The following is a 19,485-nucleotide window of genomic DNA, read 5'->3' on the forward strand; positions in this document are numbered from 1 at the left end:
TTACCGTGTCCATCAACTGTTAGTGTGATCTGTGTGTATCGTATAAGTTGTAAGGTTTCCTGTGGAATCTATCAACAATCTTGAAACTCAGCTGGTGTTCCCTTTGAGCCCTCTTGACCCCTTGTTACATCCCTGGCTCCTTACCCCTCCTTCCACCCCTGCCTCCATACCACCCTTTCCACCTTCTCTCTGCATCTCATGCTCCCCTGGTGTTAGGAGATTGACTAGAGATCAATTTTTATGCTAAAGCAACTTGCACATTCATCTGTATTCATGCTGGTATTTGAAGGTAGTACCTTTGAAACCTTGGACATCAAGGTAACCTAGTTCTCGACAAAGTAATTCACGTGCCAAGGGCGAGAGTTTCTTGGTAGAGCTTGATGAATGTCTCGGCAATAAAAAGTAGGAATGAACAGTAAAGGACTTTCCTCCTTGTGCAATCGTGAGCTTGAACATGAGAAACTCTCACGATGTAAGAGGGATTTCAGCATCTGAGAAATAATGTTATTTTGTGATGCTAGTAGGAACTATGACATTTTTTTCTGTTGCATATTGCATATTATTATGACTGCACAACAGCATTTTGACTTGACATCACACTATACTTAAAATAATGTACTTTTTTTTTCAATGGAAGTAGTATTTATTTGCTTTTTTCATTTTACAAAACAATTTTAGTTGAAGCATCTGATCATCTCCTTTGGAAATTAGTGTGTTTAATTTACAATGAATATTGAGGCATTTTTTATAAAACATTTCCGACTTAATTATGCTGGTTTTTAATCCATACGAATGTTAAAGTAATCAGAGCTCTTGAGATCAACTGTACAATGTTCTGTAGTAGAAGTACATAGTGGCTTGTTTTTCTGCAGATAGGGAAATATGTTACAAATATCAGCTTATGTATAATGAGTTCATTACAGTTGGAAAAATATGTCCATACGGTTTACGTCAAAAATTTTTTCATTAGTTCATGAAACCTGACTTTCTTTTCGCTGCTAGACGGTTGGCTCACGTGCAGTAGGAACACTTCATCTCCTCGGGGTCACCCTGGTTGCCGCACCCAAGTAGCGTGGCTGGCGCTTTCGAGGGAAGTGCGGCGCTGGTTACGTCTTCTTGTCTTTGGCGGACAGCGAGTTGACTATCTTGTTGGGGAAGATGAACTGTTCCTCTTCTTCGTCGTCGCACGGCCCCTTCTGGATCACCTCCAGACCTGCGCGTGAAAAAGACATGTTTTTAAGAAATCCTACGAGAGTGGCACGCTTAGCCTTGTATTTGAAACACAGTCCGTATTGCGCTGTTCCCGACAGTACCACCCTGTGACAGTATCATAACCAGGATTTTGTTTTTTGGGGAAGATGAGGATGTCAAATGATGCTAGTGCTACTCCCATCTGGGTGTAGGTATTGTTAAATTCAATTTTATGACTTTCATACTCAGAAAATTAAAACCAAAATACTTTCAAAGAGTCTGTAAAACAAATTACATTATAAATAATGTGGTTAACTATTATATGAATTTATTCAGGTGTGGCTTCAGGGCAGAACAAGACAGGCAATCACCCATTGAGGCAGTGTTTTAAAAAATTTTTGTCTAGTGTTCTGTTGAAAATGTGGACATTAATGGGTAAAGGAATGTTAAATATTTATTATCTTGTAACTTAATGTGCTGGTTAACACCTTTTTCAAGTCATGATTACATGTGATGACATGATTCTACCGGACATTTGATCATAAGCATTTATAAAACTGACCTGAAGATATATTTCAGTAAATAATATCAAAATGTCCTAAAATAAATGAGCAAAAACGTCATCAAAAATAAGTTACATGTTAGGTTATTAACGTTGTTAGAAAGCGTACATTTTTCCAATTATCTGGGGTTGGCCTCCATAAAAGTAAATAGCCCGGAGCCCCACAAAGTTTAGTGCCATTACTGACTGACTCCATCATATCACGTTTTAGTATTTTCCTGATTCTCTTTTGGGCAGTGTGAGTCAAAAGGCATTTACCAAGACTTCGGGCCTGGGTGTGAGCACATGGGAGTGATCTTTATGATCCTTGATTTGCTTAGTGATTAAACATTAATTTCCCATGTTTCAATTTTTATGGCATAGATGATAATGAGTACCTAGTGCATGTGTGTGTCTTAAATTCCTTTAATTCCCAGGCTATGAACTTATATGCAGAGGGGTTAAAGAAACTGGTGCAGCATTACTAAAAGTGCTTAGAACTGAATGCAAGAAAGGATTTGTTAGTTTGAGATTTGCTGCTTCCGATCTGCAGTTATGTACAACGAATTGCAACAATGAAAAGCACGAGTCAGCGTCTGCATCAGACGATTTTGCCCGAACGCAGAGGAGGTACCCGGTTGAGTTACTATAATTTTTATAGGATTAAAACATTACAAGTGTAGAAATGTCATAACTTAGAAACACACAACTTAAAACAGCCATAACCTAGAAACACACAACTCCGAAACACGCAACTTGGAAACGTCATAACCTAAAACTATCATATCTTAGAAAAAATGGTATCCTGTGTGTTTGTAAGTTACGGAGGGTTTTAAAGGGGGAGCAGGCTGACTCACTGCGGTGGCGGCGGCAGTTGTACTCGCGGAGGCGGCAGCTGCTGCCGAAGGTGACTGGTGGGGTGACCACGTCCCCCGCGCACACGGGGCCCGTGTCCGCCTCGCGGCACGGCCGCGCGCACTCGTCCACCGGGGCGGCCTCCGTGGCCTCCGTGGTCTCCGCGGCTTCAGTGGCGCCGCGCGCCAGCCTCGCTGCGCAACAAGCCAAGCACTCGTTCTCGCGAACATGCGCAAGGCAATCCTCGATGGTGTGTTTGTTGGCTTACTTCATCTGGACCACACGGTGGATTTTTATGCGGGTTTCACCATCATTTAGAGAATTTCCTCGGAAAGGTTCATTTGCATGATCAGTTATATAAGTAGGGGCATGCAGATTTCGCGAAAAGATTTCGAGACTAGATGAAAGTTAAAACACTATAGCACCGTCTGTGTTTCGTGATTGGGTGAGTTTCTCCCAGGTAGATATCGATTGTAACAACACCAATCACAGTAATTCAGTGCGGTAATAAACGCGTCCTGAGTGGCTCGGTCAAATAAGGCCGCCAATCACAAGGAAGAAACCACAGGTGCGGGTGTACCTTGTTGCAGTCTAATAAGTGTACAGATCTTTTCGCGAAAAATACCTGCCCCTAGTTATAAGTAGCCTATGGAAGGAAATCTCGAAGTTTTCAATAAAGTTGTTGAATGACGCTTTAAGGGAAAGGTGGGTAGCTGCTGACACTTAAGTATAATTGCATACGTCTCAAAATGTACTAAATAAAATTTGCAAAAATTTCTCGCTCAGTTCATTAATTTATTTATTTATTTATTTATTGCGAGTGTTGAAGCGCAGTAGTGGTGTTTTTGATTTTCAACTGTTTTATGATTTTTTTTTCGTTCATTTTAATGTTGTACGTCGGTTGATGTAAAATATTTAGTGGTGTATGCGTGTTTTAATAAAAACATTTTTACTGTTAACTAATTTTTCCTTTTCGATATGTCTTGGACCCTATCATTTTTCTTCTGTGAGAGTATCGTGCTGGAGTAGGCTACAGAAATATTTCTTGGGGAAAGGATATTTTTTTTTAAATTTCGCATTGTATATTTTCGGAGGGCGTAACTTCTGTTTATTATAAACATGCATAAGGCGTGTAAACGATACACGTAGCTACACATAAGGCCCGTTCTACAATGATACGGAAACGGAGTCAGATCTCCCACGTCTGCTGCTTCCACAGTATAGGTACGTAAACGTAACACATGGCAACCGATGAGATTGAATTAGAAGGTAACGAAATATTTATTTAATTAAAAAATATGTTTCGACGTCATAGCACGGGCAGAATTTACATATATAATAAAAATAAACGACTAAGATATAATAGAATAGTACTAGACATTATTGCACTTGAAACTATTTTTTTAACGTATTTAGAATATAAACAAACATGGCTACCACCACAGCCAAGTACTCGGCTTCTATTGGTCGCACGGAGCAACGTAAACGGAAGAGCTCAGCATTGCCGAGCTAATCCGTACCTTTCCGTCTCCGTCTGCGTGCCGTTGCAGAAACTCTGTTCCGTGTGTTCCGTTTACGCAATTCGTCTCCGTTTCCGTGTCATTGTAGAACGGGTCTACTGGCCGTTTGCACGACTAGAGCTCAGGCTTGATCTCCAGTTATAAGCTGGTTTAAATCATTGTTCGACCAAATTTTCGTTGTGCCATTGAGATGTGAGCCCTGAACCCTGAACGAAGATCATTGGGAACTTCGATGGTAACCGAACCTCAGGTCGGTTCATGGACAATGATTTCGGATTGACAGAGCGCAAGCAGACATTGTCGGCATTTTCAGATCACATAATACACGTATCAAAATTTTTACTTATTCTAGTGTTACAATCTCTTATCAATTAAAATACACATATTTTAAACTGTTGTAATACTTGTTATTTTATTTCAATATTTTATTTCATCAAGATTTCTTTGCATCAATCTTGGGATAAGATCATTGGATCGTGAATCGAAGAGCAGACTGACCACGTGGAAATTCAAGGCGACTTGCATCGCGAAGGCGTACTTTAATTTTTTTAAAGTCAAAAACTGTTATATAATTTTGTTTATACTCTTGCGTGGTTATTATTTTTTTCGTTACAAACTCGTAAACGCGATTAAATTTATAAACGCACTTTAGACCATTTTGACATTAATAGATACACGTTAAATGCAATGGGGCGAATAAAAGTTTGTTTACACTTGCGCCTTCAAAGTTTGGGCATACCATCACCTACGCATAACTGTTATGAGTGTTGCCTAGTCACGGAAATTCTAGGCGAATTGCATTGCGAGAGGGCATTATATATATATATATTTTTTTTTCAAGTCAAGAACTGGTACGTAATATTGTTAATTGTTTTTCGTAATTGTTTTTAAAATACATTTATAACTTTTAGAGAAGGTTTGGGGGGGGGGGGGAATTTTTGTTTTTTGTATAGTATTGTTTTTTAATTTATATATTTGTATATTAAATTTAATGCGTACAATATTTAACATTTAGTCTAGACTCGTGTTGAAACAAGAGCAGAGTTTTTGTTAAATACCTTTATCTACATGTATTTTTAAAATTTTAATAATAATATTTTATGAAAAAAATGATGGTATTTGCTTACGTATTTTCTGTTTACCAAACCACTGGAACACTGACCCAGTGCTCGTGAATATGAGTCATTGCGGGACGCTGGGATCGAACCCAAGGCACTCGCCGCCGAGGCCACCGAGATCCCGGCAACTAGGCGAGGCAGTTGTGTTGGAGAGGGGAGGATTGCAGTCCACCGCAGATGTCGAAACAAAGCCGTGTTGGCAGCGCGCCTACTTCCCAGAGTCCCCGGACGTGGCGGCTCAGCTGCGTCAGCCTGGAGACTTCAATGAAAGCGAAGAAAGGAAGCCTGGAGACTTCAATGGAAGCGAAGAAAGGAAGCCTGTTCTGGACGGCTCCTGGGACCATGGCTCGCTGCTTCAGTGTAAGAGAAGAAAGGAAGCCTGGAGACTTCAATTAAAGCGAAGAAAGGAAGCCTGTTCTGGACGGCTCCTGGGACCATGGCTCGCTGCTTCAGTGTAAGAGAAGAAAGGAAGCCTGGAGACTTCAATGAAAGTGAAGAAAGGAAGCCTGTTCTGGACGGCTCCTGGGACCATGGCTCGCTGCTTCAGTGTAAGAGAAGAAAGGAAGCCTGGAGACTTCAATGAAAGCGAAGAAAGGAAGCCTGTTCTGGACGGCTCCTGGGACCATGGCTCGCTGCTTCAGTGTAAGAGAAGAAAGGAAGCCTGGAGACTTCAATGAAAGCGAAGAAAGGAAGCCTGTTCTGGACGGCTCCTGGGACCATGGCTCGCTGCTTCAGTGTAAGAGAAGAAAGGAAGCCTGGAGACTTCAATGAAAGCGAAGAAAGGAAGCCTGTTCTGGACGGCTCCTGGGACCATGGCTCGCTGCTTCAGTGTAAGAGAAGAAAGGAAGCCTGGAGACTTCAATGAAAGTGAAGAAAGGAAGCCTGTTCTGGACGGCTCCTGGGACCATGGCTCGCTGCTTCAGTGTAAGAGAAGAAAGGAAGCCTGGAGACTTCAATGAAAGAGAAGAAAGGAAGCCTGTTCTGGACGGCTCCTGGGACCATGGCTCGCTGCTTCAGTGTAAGAGAAGAAAGGAAGCCTGGAGACTTCAATGAAAGCGAAGAAAGGAAGCCTGGAGACTTCAATGGAAGCGAAGAAAGGAAGCCTATTCTGGGCGGCTCCTGGGGCCATGGCTCGCTGCGGCTTAGCGAGGGTACCTCGACCAATCGCATTATATAAGTAACGTTCATGACTTTATTGATTTAATTGAATTCTCAGTGAGCTCGCGGTTGGATTTATTGTTTGGACTTTTCCATTAAAATTTGAAGGCAGCTATTTTGACGTATATTTTTTTAAAAGAAACTAAGTTTTAACTCTATAGTGACTGGATAGTATTTTCAGACACCTCGTAATATATTTTTTTGCGCTGTGTCGATCGGAAAACAAATTATCAGAACATATTGTGAACATTTTTATCTGTAAGTTTCAAAGACCCGCATTAAAACACTCTGTAATACAGTTCCTGCTGAAGCCAGGTGGAACCCTTTACTGTATGACAGAATCGAAATCTGGTAGCAAAACTAAACTATTGAGAACACAAAGTTTTAAAAAACTTTGAGTTCATCAGTTTACTTTAAGCTGATGTGTTAGCTGTTTAGTTCGTTTGCGTGGAACATGACGAGTAAATTTATATTTTTAAAAATAATTTGAAAATACAACATTAAATTACTTTGTTGGAGTAACTTTGTCAAGGATTAAATTGAATCTGTGTGTTGTTTCAGTAACGAGATTTCGTGTAGCTTTTGCACGACTTGTAGAAGGACAGCAGAGAAAAAGAAAGGCATTCGAATGATTCACAAGTTAAAGCAACACGAAACACTAAATCATGGGTAGAAGGATGACAAGAAAATTGCTATGAACCTTAACCCAGTTATTGTAACGTATACACGATTCCTGACAGGAAATTAAGTGATTGCAGTCTGATCTGCCAACAGCTTTAGTAAGAATTTAATTTGACATTTAATTATGTATATTTTGATTCTATGTCACTTCAATAATTAGGTCATTAGAGACGGGCGTAGACTAAACAAGTTAGGAATATTAAGCAAGGAAATAGTCATGGACTGTAGTTAGGAACCTTTCAAGCATTTGCGTGGAGAGAATTTCGGGAAACCACGGAAATCCGAAATCAAGACGGAATGACAGGAACCCGAACCCAAGTATTCTGAATACGAGTCCCGCTTCTTACCATTGCAACAACTTTCTTGGTACCTATTTTTAAGTAAAACGAATTCTGGGAAGTTTACTTCTTATAACTGACTACAAAAACCTAATATGAGACGTCTTCTGCTGCCGAGGTCGTTTATGTGTTACCTTCGGACTACGAGAGTCCAGGTTAGAATACCTGGAAGCTATAGTTACTTGCCTAGATTGTAGAAGTATCTATATATGGTTTTGTAGATATAAGATTCCAGGCATAAGGGAGATGAAAATAACCGAAAGACGCCATATTGGTTTGAACAGGTATTACGCCATAACAGTTTTTTAACGTTTAGTATTGAAATTTTTCCTTTGTTAAGACAGAAATTATACCTACATAAAGAGCTTTTTTTCCCCTTCAAATATCATAACATAGTATTTATTGACAGTTGTTTTTACAGTTTTAAGTCATTCCGAAAACAAAAAATTCATCACTTCTCAAGGGAAACTATTTACAGTAGCCAGTCACTATTAACTTCAGGAATTCTAAGTACTAAGGCATAAGCTAAGCTATACGAAGGAAAAAAAAATTATATTAAAAGTTACAACAGTTTTATGGCATTTTAATGGTTGAAACAAAGATGGCAAATTTCGGTTACTATCTGGCCCCCTTACAGCACGAAGTTTTTTTCCTTGTTTGTCTACAGTCTCCAGGAGGTGAATGTTACGTCACCGTGGAAAGACCGCACGCGTCCCAGGGCGTGTCCATGTGGAAAAGGGGGGGGGGGGGAGAGGAGCAGGGACGGGAAGGGTTGGAGGGGGTCGCGCAGCGCGGACAGTTCCGCTGCAGCGGGAACAATACATCACCTGCGTCAAGGTTGGCTGCACTGCACCGCGTGCTGTCGGAGCTCGACCAGCGCTAGACAGCGGTGTTGCAAGTGGTGCGTGCCCTCAGTGTGTCCAAGGGAGAGCAAACTGGAAGACAGCTCTACCCCCCTCTCTTTTTCAAACATTAAAAAAAATCTATAAAATAGTTATAAATTTAACTTTGTGTATTGGGATGACCCAAAAGAATTGATCAATCGTCTGAAGACTGCTTCGGCTTTCGCTCAGTGCAGGAAACTATTCGCACACCAACGAAAAATATCCCCATGCTCAAAAAATTGAAGTAAGCTCGAAATGGACGTTGCATCCAGTTTATGAACTACGGAAACTTTAAAAGGCACGCGTGGTTTTGCAAAGTAATGGTTGCGCATTCATCGGGATCAAACTGTATCTTCTGTGACAAAACATTGGCAAACATGTCTAAGTGCAGATCGTCATGAAATATCCCACTGTAATTTCAATGAAATGGAAAATTTCTCCTCTGTATGAAAAAAAGTATTGTACCAATAAGTCGATCTGATGAACTAAAAAGACATGCTAATACATGCAGAGGTCTTGCTTCACATTCCAAGAATATTGAAGGAATCGATAAATGCTAAAGAATTTAATAATTTGCTTGTTTGTACTTAAGTAGAGTAGAATTTATGTAATTAATAATTTCGGTTTTATTTCTTCAACCATGGACTTTAATGGTAAAATGTTAAAATGTGGTGATATTAAATCAAATATATATATTTTTTCCCTAAAAATAATTTTCTTTGCATCGCAAAAAGATTGAACCAATGACAGGAATCGATAAGATCATTAAGTAATATATTAATGAGTTATTATTATTATTATATATATTGTATGTGTGTATATATATAGTTATATACACGACTATACACAGGGAGTCCAAGCAACACCGACAACGCCAGAAATGTGTTCCTTACGAGTGAATAATACGGAAACATTAACACTTTGTTTTTATTTTAATCGTGCAATTAAAAACACAGTTATAAAAAAGAGTTTATGGCCGAGATAGTTTTGCACACGTGTTGGAAAGTACAAACAGTCGAGTAGAGAAATTAACTGAACATGCGCGATGCGTGACTTTTGAAAGTAGAACTGTGTGTAGTCTTGGAAAGCTGCGATGCCATCTCCAACAGAACCACACATCGCAACGTTCTAATCTCTCCCGCCGACACGATTTTTTTTCTTCCGGTCGCCGCGCGCGTGGATAGTCGCGATACGGAAAGGAAAGAACTGCCGTACGTTTTCAGGTTACTCCCAGGACTCCATCCAGGCCGCGAACAACGCGCGACCTCTTGTTGCGAACGGGGACGCACCACAACGCCGAAATGCCAAATTGACCACAACGCCGACAGCTAGAAAACTGCTGTGTACCACAACGCCGAATTACCACAACGCCGAAATACATTAACCCCGAAAAATGTCATTACAGGACTGCCAAAAAGGTTAGGTTAGGTAAGGTTAGCACACAAATTCATTCAGTTGTTTTTCATTTTGCTCCTGTGGCCTCCCGCAGCAACATTTTTCGGCGTTAATGTATTTCGGCGTTGTGGTACACAGCAGTTTTCTAGCTGTCGGCGTTGCGGTCAATTTGGCATTCGGCGTTATTGTACGTTCGGCGTTGTGGTAACGACCCGTTACGAACCCTGCCTTGCCAGTAGCTACTCGTCACGGCAGTGACAAGCCGAAAGTGTCACCTTCGGATAACTTCTTAAGGGCTCCGCCTGCCCGGGCACACACACAGTGTGCAGAGCTGCAGGAAAAACAACGCGATTTCAAAACTACTCAACATATCCGGGTGGGGTCTGTTTAGAAAAAGCATTTTAGAGTTCGATGTGGGCCGAGAATTACTTTTGATTTCGGATTAAGTTTTTAAACTGTATTTTTATAAGAGTTAAAATGGCTGAAACGCATGTTTTCAGAGTAATTTTTAGGCGTAAAACAACCAGTACAGGTTCTTGAAAGCACTTAAGGGACTTGCATTACACCTTTATCTTCATGTCTCCGCTATATAATGTTACGGTAACCGCTCAAATATCACAGTTATCCTGTGACGACGAGAAGACTGCGCGCCAATCCTGAGGAGACACCGCGCTAGAAGCACCAGCGAGCGTTACGCTTATCATCCCGCCTCACTAACACACATAAACCCCTGACGAGGCGGGGTCCCTTAATAACCCTTCATGCTGAAACGGTGAACAGTAATAAAAATTAAAAATAATTTCATATTACAGACACAGTAAAATTTAATTTACATAAGAACTCTGACGTATGCTATACTCCACAACCACTATCCTGCGCTTCATGTGGTCACTTAAGAATAACAGGTGTGGGTCAAGATGATGGAAATAGCGGGATAAAAATCGTGTGCACACGATCTACGTTATATTTCAAGTGTTACACTTTATTTTAAATCGTGAATCTACCATAAGAATATTATTATGGCAATGAGAGATACTGCAACTTTATTAATGATGACTTTTGACGAAGCCAGTTAAAAGATAGTTATATGAATGATTTCATACAAATAGCAAATAGAATAACAAGTATGAAAATAAGCTGTAGCTTAAAAAAAAAAGTTAACCTTTTTCAATTTTGATTTAGACGGAATATGTCACGAGATTATTCACCTTTGCGATAGACTGCACAAAGTCTTGTGCAATTGGGCCGGCATCGTTTAATAATTGGCTCCTGACTGTTTCAAGTGTCGAACGTATTGCACGTGAATAGATCTTTAGTCTGATATTTGTCAACCATTGCCTCAAAGCCGACCGGGGCTAGACGGGCAAAGTCTAGTCGAATTTGGCACGTAGTAAAATCTCACAGTTATTGCCAAGTGTTCAAACGAAACTTCCGTCTTTATTCGTGATTAAGGGCATGTATTTTTCGCGAAAAGATTACGATACTACTAGCTGAGAGTTAAAACAACGCAGCATCGCCTGTGCTTCTTGATTAGTAGAGTTTCTTTCAGGTACATATCTACTGTGAGCACACCAATCTCAATAATAAAATATGGGAGCAAATGCGTCCTGAATGGCCCGGCCAAATGAGATAGTGGCTGCTTTAGCTGACCGTCACCAATTTCAAGGAAGAGACAGCTGGCTCGGGCAGACCATATTGTCACGATCCACCTTCAGAGGGGGGAGAGAATCGTAGCTCTTTACATAGAAACAACTCGCTTGGCATCAACTAGTCTTAACTTCATAAAATACTTTACTGTACCTAGGATCATAGGTTCGTCATCCCGTACAGGATGTCTGGTGAGAGCTGAACTAAGGAGATTTTGCAAAATAACATAATACTTAATTAAAATTATTTTATTCTTAAAGTCAAATACTCAACATCATTTTAAAGAACATTTAAATAGCGGGATTACAATTTAAAACAATAATCTCTTTACTTCCTTAACGATTGAACGACCTTACAAGAGAGAGAATGAGAGAACTTCACTAAACACTTCCCTAGTCCTTCCGAATACCTCAAATCATAATTAATACTTAAAATTAAAACAAAGATAAGTCCATACTCACATTTTCCGAAAAGCCTTTCTTGATCGATTACTTTAAAAAAATAACGTAGGGGCCTCTCCTGCCCTTGAAATCCCGAACGAACATTACATTTTAAAAACTATGACGCGTGACCCCTGACGAGGGCCATAGCCTCCGCCCGAAAGCTTGACGACTACATTATGACCTAACTTAAATTAAACGACTCGTGGCCTCTGGCGTCGGCCATAGCTTCCGCCCGAAAGCTTGAATTCCTACATCACGAACGAACTAACAACTCGTGACCACAGGTGAGACGCATAGCCTCCGCCTGAGTGAGCCCCGAGTCACCACTCACTTGCGCTTAAATTCGCGCGCCCTGCCGCGCCTACCATAACAAAAGCTCGTTATTGAAGTCAAATTTACTAAACAACTAACTAGAACATCTGGGAAGACTACCCCCCCTCTACCCCAATGTGCAGGCCACACCGCGCGGCTTGTTACGACAGCGCGCCCCAGTAACTGCGGCCCGTGGCTGCGCCAGCGCGCGGCCAAACAAACAAACAAAATTCTGCAAGCCCGCAGCGCGCCGCGCCGGCCCCGTGCCCCAATTACATGGTCACGCCACTTGCGCTGACGAGTGAACAGAGCAGCCAGCCCAGAGTCCCGTCAGTAAAGTCCCTAAATTTGATTTCAACAACCCTGCAAAATTTCAACCCGCGACAATATTGCAGTCTAAAAGAACGTTCTGATGTTTTCTTCGCGAAAGATGCCTGCTCCTAGACATTATCAGCCCTCAATTTTCTTCATTTGTAATGACGTAGATGTCGATGAGATAAAGTCAGGTGCAAAGTGGTCACAGGTATATACTTTTAATACTATATTTCCACGTTGATGTAATGGAGATTAGTGATCCTATAATTTTGCTGCATATTTGTCCAAAAACCACCAGGCTAGAATCCACAGTTCTAGTCAGAGTGGAGGAAAAGTAACAGTTCATTGGCTGCCGCTTGCGTTGGACGCCATCTCAGTCTTTCACTGAGCAGATGGGACACGCACGTCGTAAGCGATTACAATTGGCCCTACGTCAGAGGATAGAGCTATCACACAAGACGTAGAAACACACAGCTGTATGAAGGACGGTCTGGTGATAAAATAGAATGCGAAATGGTAGGGTCTCTAATGCCTAACGATGATCTGACCGCAGATCTGACGAAGCAGAGCCGATGATTGTCGGTCAACAATGGAGTGACAGAACCATGGCCTTTCGAAAGACACGACTCTATGTTCCTCACAAAGAAATCAACCGATGAAGAGGTACAAGTTGAATTACATGAGAGAACAGGTAGAATTTAGTTTCATGTCCAAAGCGGGAGTACCCTGATGACATCTTCTTTGGTACGCAAACTTCCACGACTGGTGGTATTGCATGTTCTGTTGAGGTTTACACATTAGTAATGCCCTAGCCGTTTTCATGGATTTTTTTGGGTTTTTGGTCCTGTGGAAGATTTTCTACAAGATGGAAAATGTAAGCCGACGAGAAGATAATTTGTTGGTGCGCCAATTAATAAACAGAAGTCGTTAAGAGAGATAGTCCTATTTTTAAATACCAAATAATTGCGATATTATTGAAATAAAACGTAAAAGTGCGAAAATTATTGCAACGTATTAGTTTTATTGTGTAAATGAAAGTACGCATTACCACAGTGAATTAACGTGATATTGTGCAAAAATAATTATTGTGAAATATGAACTTGAAATATCGTGGGATGGGTTAGTCCACAGCTGCTTGTACCTCTGCATCCTTGGAAAGCAGTTCTGTCGGAAGCTATTGAACGTGGCGTGGCAAATACGACTCACCAATGGCGAGCACGAGCAGAAGAGATGGTGCCGCCTTCATGTCTTCGCCGCTACTCCGTCACTTGCTGCCTGTGAGGTTGGCAGCGGGCGACTGGCTGTCTTCCCCCGCGAGGGGTCGAGACAAGGCCGCTAACCCCCCACCACCCGGAATGGAGCGCTCACTGTTACTCCCCCCCCCCCCCCCTTAACACACCACAAAGACAAAGGAGAAAGACGTTTATTAACAATTGGCATATGGCAGCGGGGTGAGCAGAAACGAAACTGACATGGAAACTCAAATTAACTCGCGTTGTTTTAATATGACATCAACATAGACAAAATCACCATTACGCAAAGAATTGAACGGGGGAAGGCTTTTTAGCTTTCCTTGAATGCAGTTAAGAGCCCCGTTAATCGAAACATTTTTTTTTTAAAGCGAAACTTCTTTACAGCAGATAGGCGATGACTCGTCACATGGGAGTGGGGTACTCGATGGTGAAGGGGATAAGATAGAGAATTGAGCGCTCTACTCCCCACTCTCGGGCAAGCGCTGGTGAAGCGAGGCTACAGCGCAGCATTTGTCATCACGCTGCTGGAAACAACAACCAATTTTCTCTTAAAAATTCCATTAAAATCAATAAAAATTGTAAACATTTGTGTAGACATTTACAATAGTGTTAGTGGGTTTTTAGTATGTTTTTTTTTTATTTATTTCGATCGTTCAAGCAAATGATTGAATTTGGCTTTATCACTCAAGTGGATAATTGAAGTGTGAAATTTCACTGGCAGCAACGAAACTTTTTTTTTTAAGTTATTTTGCTTCATCGTGAGACATAGCGTACGCACAGGAGGATCGTGCAATTGGGGTCGTGATTATCCGACAGTGTGTGATTTGAGCTGCTCGGGTTTCTCTATGCTATCCACACTCTGTGGTTTTCCTTTCGCCACTGGCAGTTCTAACTGTCAAAGAGAAAGGAAGACGTTTGTCTCTCTTGCTAGCGAACCCCCTTTCACGCGCAAGAGATGCTACAATGTACAGCGACTATTGCGTCGCGAATCTTTCTGCCACTTATTATTGAGATATTGTATTAAAATTTTGCATAATTTTTTTAAACCAATGGAAAATAAATTAATGATGATTACCTGAATTAAATATTTGTTTCGCATGCTTACAACCAACGTAGAACCTGACCAGGCTATTAAAACAATTAATTACAAAGGAAAAACTCACAAAGGTGCTGAAAAACTACGTAATGGACTTAATTGAAATTTATGTTCTTGTGGGGCAACAATTAAATAATATTTGTGCAGAACCAAATACAGCATTAAAACCTTTACGTTACTCCGTGCGACCGAGAGCATTTGGTGCGGTAGAGTATTTGGCCGCGGTGGTTAGCCATGTTTGTTTAAGTTTTAAATATATTTAAAATGTTTTAAGTTTCTATTATATCTAGTGTTATATCATTATTTTGTGTTTCATATGTATAGGTATGCGTGTGTAAATTCTGGCCGTGTTTTGTTATCGTATCTCAAATTTTTTTTAGTTAAATTTATTGTTCGTAACCGTGAAAATCATAATCACTTTCATTTGTTGCCACTCGTTACATTTCCGTGTACCTTGGAAGTGGAATACGGATAGTGAAATTGACATATATTTTACGTTTCCGCGCCATGATCAAATTGGCTTAACGGGATTAATTCGAAACGGAATTTAAATATATTAATTAAGGGGAGGGGGGGTTAAACTTTCTTTGGACTTATCTTTGAAAGATTTGTGCAATGGGAGTGCATGACTTGATGTAAGCTTTTGGACATACGCCATTGCTAAGCACATGTATGTACGTCGCTTGTTTCTGTTTAAGAAAACTATTGTGATTGTTTCGTCTTTTCGTTTTGTCGTGTTTTTGTCTCGTTTCAACTGTTGTGCTGAATTTTTTTTGGGTTCAATATTTTTGTGCTGTCATCATTTGTGGTTTTTTTTTTTCGTTCTCTTAGTCCATTTTTCTTTGTTTTTCTTTGTTTGTTGACCATATTCCTGTTATGGAATATTATGTGGTGTTTATATCCTGTTGACAACAGCAATTTTTTGCTTAATATGTGTTTTTGTCTTTAAGGTATTTTTTAGTTTTCTTCTACAGACATATACATGTGCTTAGCAATGGCGTATGTCCAAAAGCTTACATCAAGTTTTCTTTGGACTGCCGTAATTTAATTTTAAAATCGATAGACAAAATGAAACAATATTAATGATCGCCACACGAGCAGCCTCGGTCGCTTCCAGTCGGCGCCTGCATGCGCCGTGACGCGGCAGTTAACACGTGACCTTCACATGTCCTGCGGGGGCGTGGCCGCCGGCATGGCGCGCTGTTCGATAATCCGGAGATAATGCACAGCCTAGATCATGTTTTGTTTATCCTCTACAGTGCCTTCCATTTAACTTGAACCATTTTATTTCGATCAGTAGTACGTTAGAACAATGATTCTCAACTCCACTCTTTTCGAGGGCCAAATATAAGTTTTGAAAATAAACCGAGGGCCCAGGCATAGATTAATATTTGATTTCTTACATTTTTTTTAAGTCGTGTTATTATGTGGAATAACGAATAGGCTAAATATGATATGTGTCATGTGATAAAAAAAATTATATGCATTGAAAATAGTATCTACAAAAAAAATCTTTAAATTTAATAAGAGTTGCAGATGCGTCAAAGGTCAAAAATTCTGGTTTTTTCAGGTACCTAGTATGTCCCGCAGACTTGAAACTCGGCAAGGATGTTTCTTATATAACATAGTCATAACCTAGGAGGAAGTTTTTCCGAAAATCAGCTCGCAAAGAGGTGGTTCAGCCCGGGAAACGCCGGGTACTTAAAAACTAGTTCCTACATCCATGCAAAAATAAGACTGCTGAAACTCGACCGTTTACCTGGTATTTCCATGTTGGTTAGATTCTTTTAAGAGGGACTAGGCCTCGCCATCTTGCAATTTAAATTTTTGATGCGAGAGCGTCTAATAAATCGATGAACGCCGGCTGCACGCACGAAAAAGTGTCCCATTACGCACATTGTCCCGTTACGCTCATTGTACGCTTGCGTCGCATCTATCTCTCTTCCACTTGATTGGCCTATGCGTCCGAGGAGAAGAAAGACAGCGGCAGCACACAACTTACATCTTCACGTGAACTGTTTCGTCGACTGGTTATAAAGTGAAGTGAAAAGTTAATGTGGTTTTCATTGCTTATTACAACAACAATTTCGGCAATAAAGGTTAATTATTCTTGCATTTTAAAAAATCTGATTACTAGTATAATTTCAAGTATTTATTCTTTTTATTATTAAAATAAAAATGATTCAATTTTATTCATAAAAGTATGCAATCATTTCATCAATGTTTTGTTATGACGTCGTCACGTTAAACTATCGTCCGTAAACCGACTTTACAGACAACCAATTTTTTTTTTTTTTTTTCGATACCGTTTCCGGTAAAGCTTCCGTGCTACATTTTTATTTTGTCGACGGGTCTTTCCGCGGGCAGACACCACTCCCTCCCTCCCCCCCCCCCCCTACGCGGGGGCAAGGGATCCCCTTCGCTGCGGCGTCGCGGACAGCGCTCCCCCCCGCGGACCGTGAAGGACACTGCTCTCTCGCTCTCTCGCTCTCTCCACGCCCACACGTGTTCCCTTCTCGCCAGACGGTCCCTGCACGCGGGTGCATCTCAGCTCGCGCCGACACATCGCTCCCAACCGACCTCTTTCACAGTCCGTCCAGATACTAACAGGGCGGATGACTGGACTGTTTTGGGTGGAATGGAATCCCCCCCCCCACACCCAACTGAATAAGAAGTCCAAAATTAAAAAAAAAAAAAAAAAAAAATAGCCACTTACAAGGCCTTGAAATTTTTTTATAAAATTGTACACAGCATTAAAAAAAATGTACTATTATACATTTAAAAAAAAATCACACTAACTTCTGTCAGGTGCAGTCAAGAGTATATTATTTTTATAACGTGTTTTTTTCTTAACTATCAGGATTTTTTGGGAAAGGATAAAGAGAGGGGACAATTGTCTCCTCCTCCCCCCCCCCCCTCCAAAAAAAATAAAGGACCACCACTGTGTTTAACACAGCCTAAGTTTAAGTTGAATTTTGTGCGGTTGTCAGAAGTAAATTCCAAAATGCTCATATTAAAGACTGTTTAGAATGGCAACCAATTTAATTTTCTTATGTGCTTAGCACGTTTAATTACATATATAGTAATAGTATCTATGATTACATACTGTTTTTTCAGCAGTTCCTATTTATGTAAATGTATGGAATGAAAACACAACAAAATCAATGCTGACACCTTTGGTAAAAAATAAACAGCTATTAGAAGATACCATTTTGGACTTTGGAATGTTAATGTGGTTCCTCTTCCTTGATTTTGGTGGGTGTTTGTTAGGTTCAAGTTCAAACAAATGCACAGCCAGGTACTTTAAGAGACAGACAGATGCACGCCAGACCCTAGGTGCTACCTGGAAATCTTATTTAGTCTCACAGCAACCATAGCCATTTCACGTCTTCATTTCACGCCCATGAAAACTTTGGATAATTGTCACCAGCAAAATGCTGACCCATTACCCTCCTTGAGCATGACTACAACAGCCAACAGAACCACCACCAGTAATTGTTTTATGCATTGTTGATTTCAACTCTACAATCTGCCGATTCCATAGATTCCACTGGTATCGAAGGATTCAGAAATCCAATTGTTTGGAATCGAAGCTGGTTGATTCTTCCCCTGCAGCACAATTTTTAAATTAGAGTAACTTGAACTGGCTGATACCCCACTAACCAACAGATACCCCACTAACTCGCTGATACCACACTGACTGGCTGATACCCTATTAATTGGCCAATACCTAGAGAACTGCAGAATTCGCGGATTCATTCGGTGATAGGCTAGAATTCAAACACATATACCTCTTCGATAATTTTGCTATTGGCTTACTGTTTATCTGGACGAATCTCAAACAGTTATAAACCCTCAACCAAAGAATGATCGAATCACAGACAAACCAGCTGAAACGACTTACAAGTCGGCAGCCAATGAACTTGCGTTATTTGCCCAGGTGTACAGGGTTATGCGCAGTCTATCCTGAAGGCCATCGAAACCGCGAATTTGGCAGGTCTCTACCAATACCCCACTAAAAGAGCAATATACCAATGAATGAGGTGATGCCTCACCAATCTATAAATTTCTGAATAATTGGTGGATTCCTGTCTAATAGGGAGATTACTCAGGCTAGTTTGATTTATTTGGTTATACACTTTTTTTTAAAAATCAGTATTTTCACACATTGATTGGGGTTTTGAGCTAATTTATCAGAAGTCTTGTTTGCTGCAATAGGAGTTTTGTTCAGTTAACAGGGGAGACAGTCTTTTTCATAATTTATTATGTCCAAATTTTGTAGTAACTAGAGTTGTTTATAAGTTATTCTATTATTATTATTATTATTATTATTATTATTATTATTATTATTATTATTATTATTAAAGTGTTATTACCACACAATTTTCTAGTTTAGTTGATGTTTCAACAACTATTAAACCTATTATAATTCAATTAACAATGAAAATTTTTTTCATGGTAATAAAATACAGAATATTTATTTATGTATGTGGAGTTGTATGTCTGTCTTTAAAAACTGTTTATCAATTACAATAATCTTAAGTAAACAATACATATTTTTTTCTAGTTACATTTGTAAATACAAGTTTTTATATCTAAGTATAAAAATCAGGACTACCTAGTTTGACAGGCATTATTGTAAAGACTATAGAATCTGATGCAATCTGAATCCAAATAAAAGAATCAAATCACAAATATGAGAATCAAAACTGAAATTTGAATATTTTTTGGAACTGAT

General features: G+C 40.1%; 1 protein-coding gene across 1 annotated transcript; it reads right to left on the reverse strand.

Moving 5' to 3' along the window:
• Window positions 1–619: 619 nt before the first annotated feature.
• On the reverse strand, window positions 620–13,695 carry LOC134537485 (uncharacterized). Its single transcript, XM_063377964.1, has 3 exons — window positions 13,605–13,695; window positions 2,590–2,781; window positions 620–1,213 (listed from the first exon to the last, which is right to left on the reverse strand). The coding sequence occupies exons 1-3, from the start codon at window positions 13,642–13,644 to the stop codon at window positions 1,107–1,109; spliced, it is 339 nt and encodes a 112-aa protein (XP_063234034.1). The 5' UTR covers window positions 13,645–13,695; the 3' UTR covers window positions 620–1,106.
• Between the last annotated feature and the right edge of the window lie 5,790 nt (window positions 13,696–19,485).

This window comes from Bacillus rossius, chromosome 12, assembly GCF_032445375.1.
Source record: "Bacillus rossius redtenbacheri isolate Brsri chromosome 12, Brsri_v3, whole genome shotgun sequence".
NCBI classification, from domain to species: Eukaryota; Metazoa; Arthropoda; class Insecta; order Phasmatodea; family Bacillidae; genus Bacillus; species Bacillus rossius.

Coding starts and splice junctions, on each gene's coding strand:
- LOC134537485 (XM_063377964.1), bottom strand. CDS start 13,644: ATGAAGGCGGCACCATCTCTTCTGCTCGTGCTCGCCATTG. Junction 2,782..13,604: donor TCTGCTCGTGCTCGCCATTG/GTGAGTCGTATT, acceptor CTTGTTGCGCAG/CGAGGCTGGCGCGCGGCGCC. Junction 1,214..2,589: donor CAACTGCCGCCGCCACCGCA/GTGAGTCAGCCT, acceptor TTTCACGCGCAG/GTCTGGAGGTGATCCAGAAG.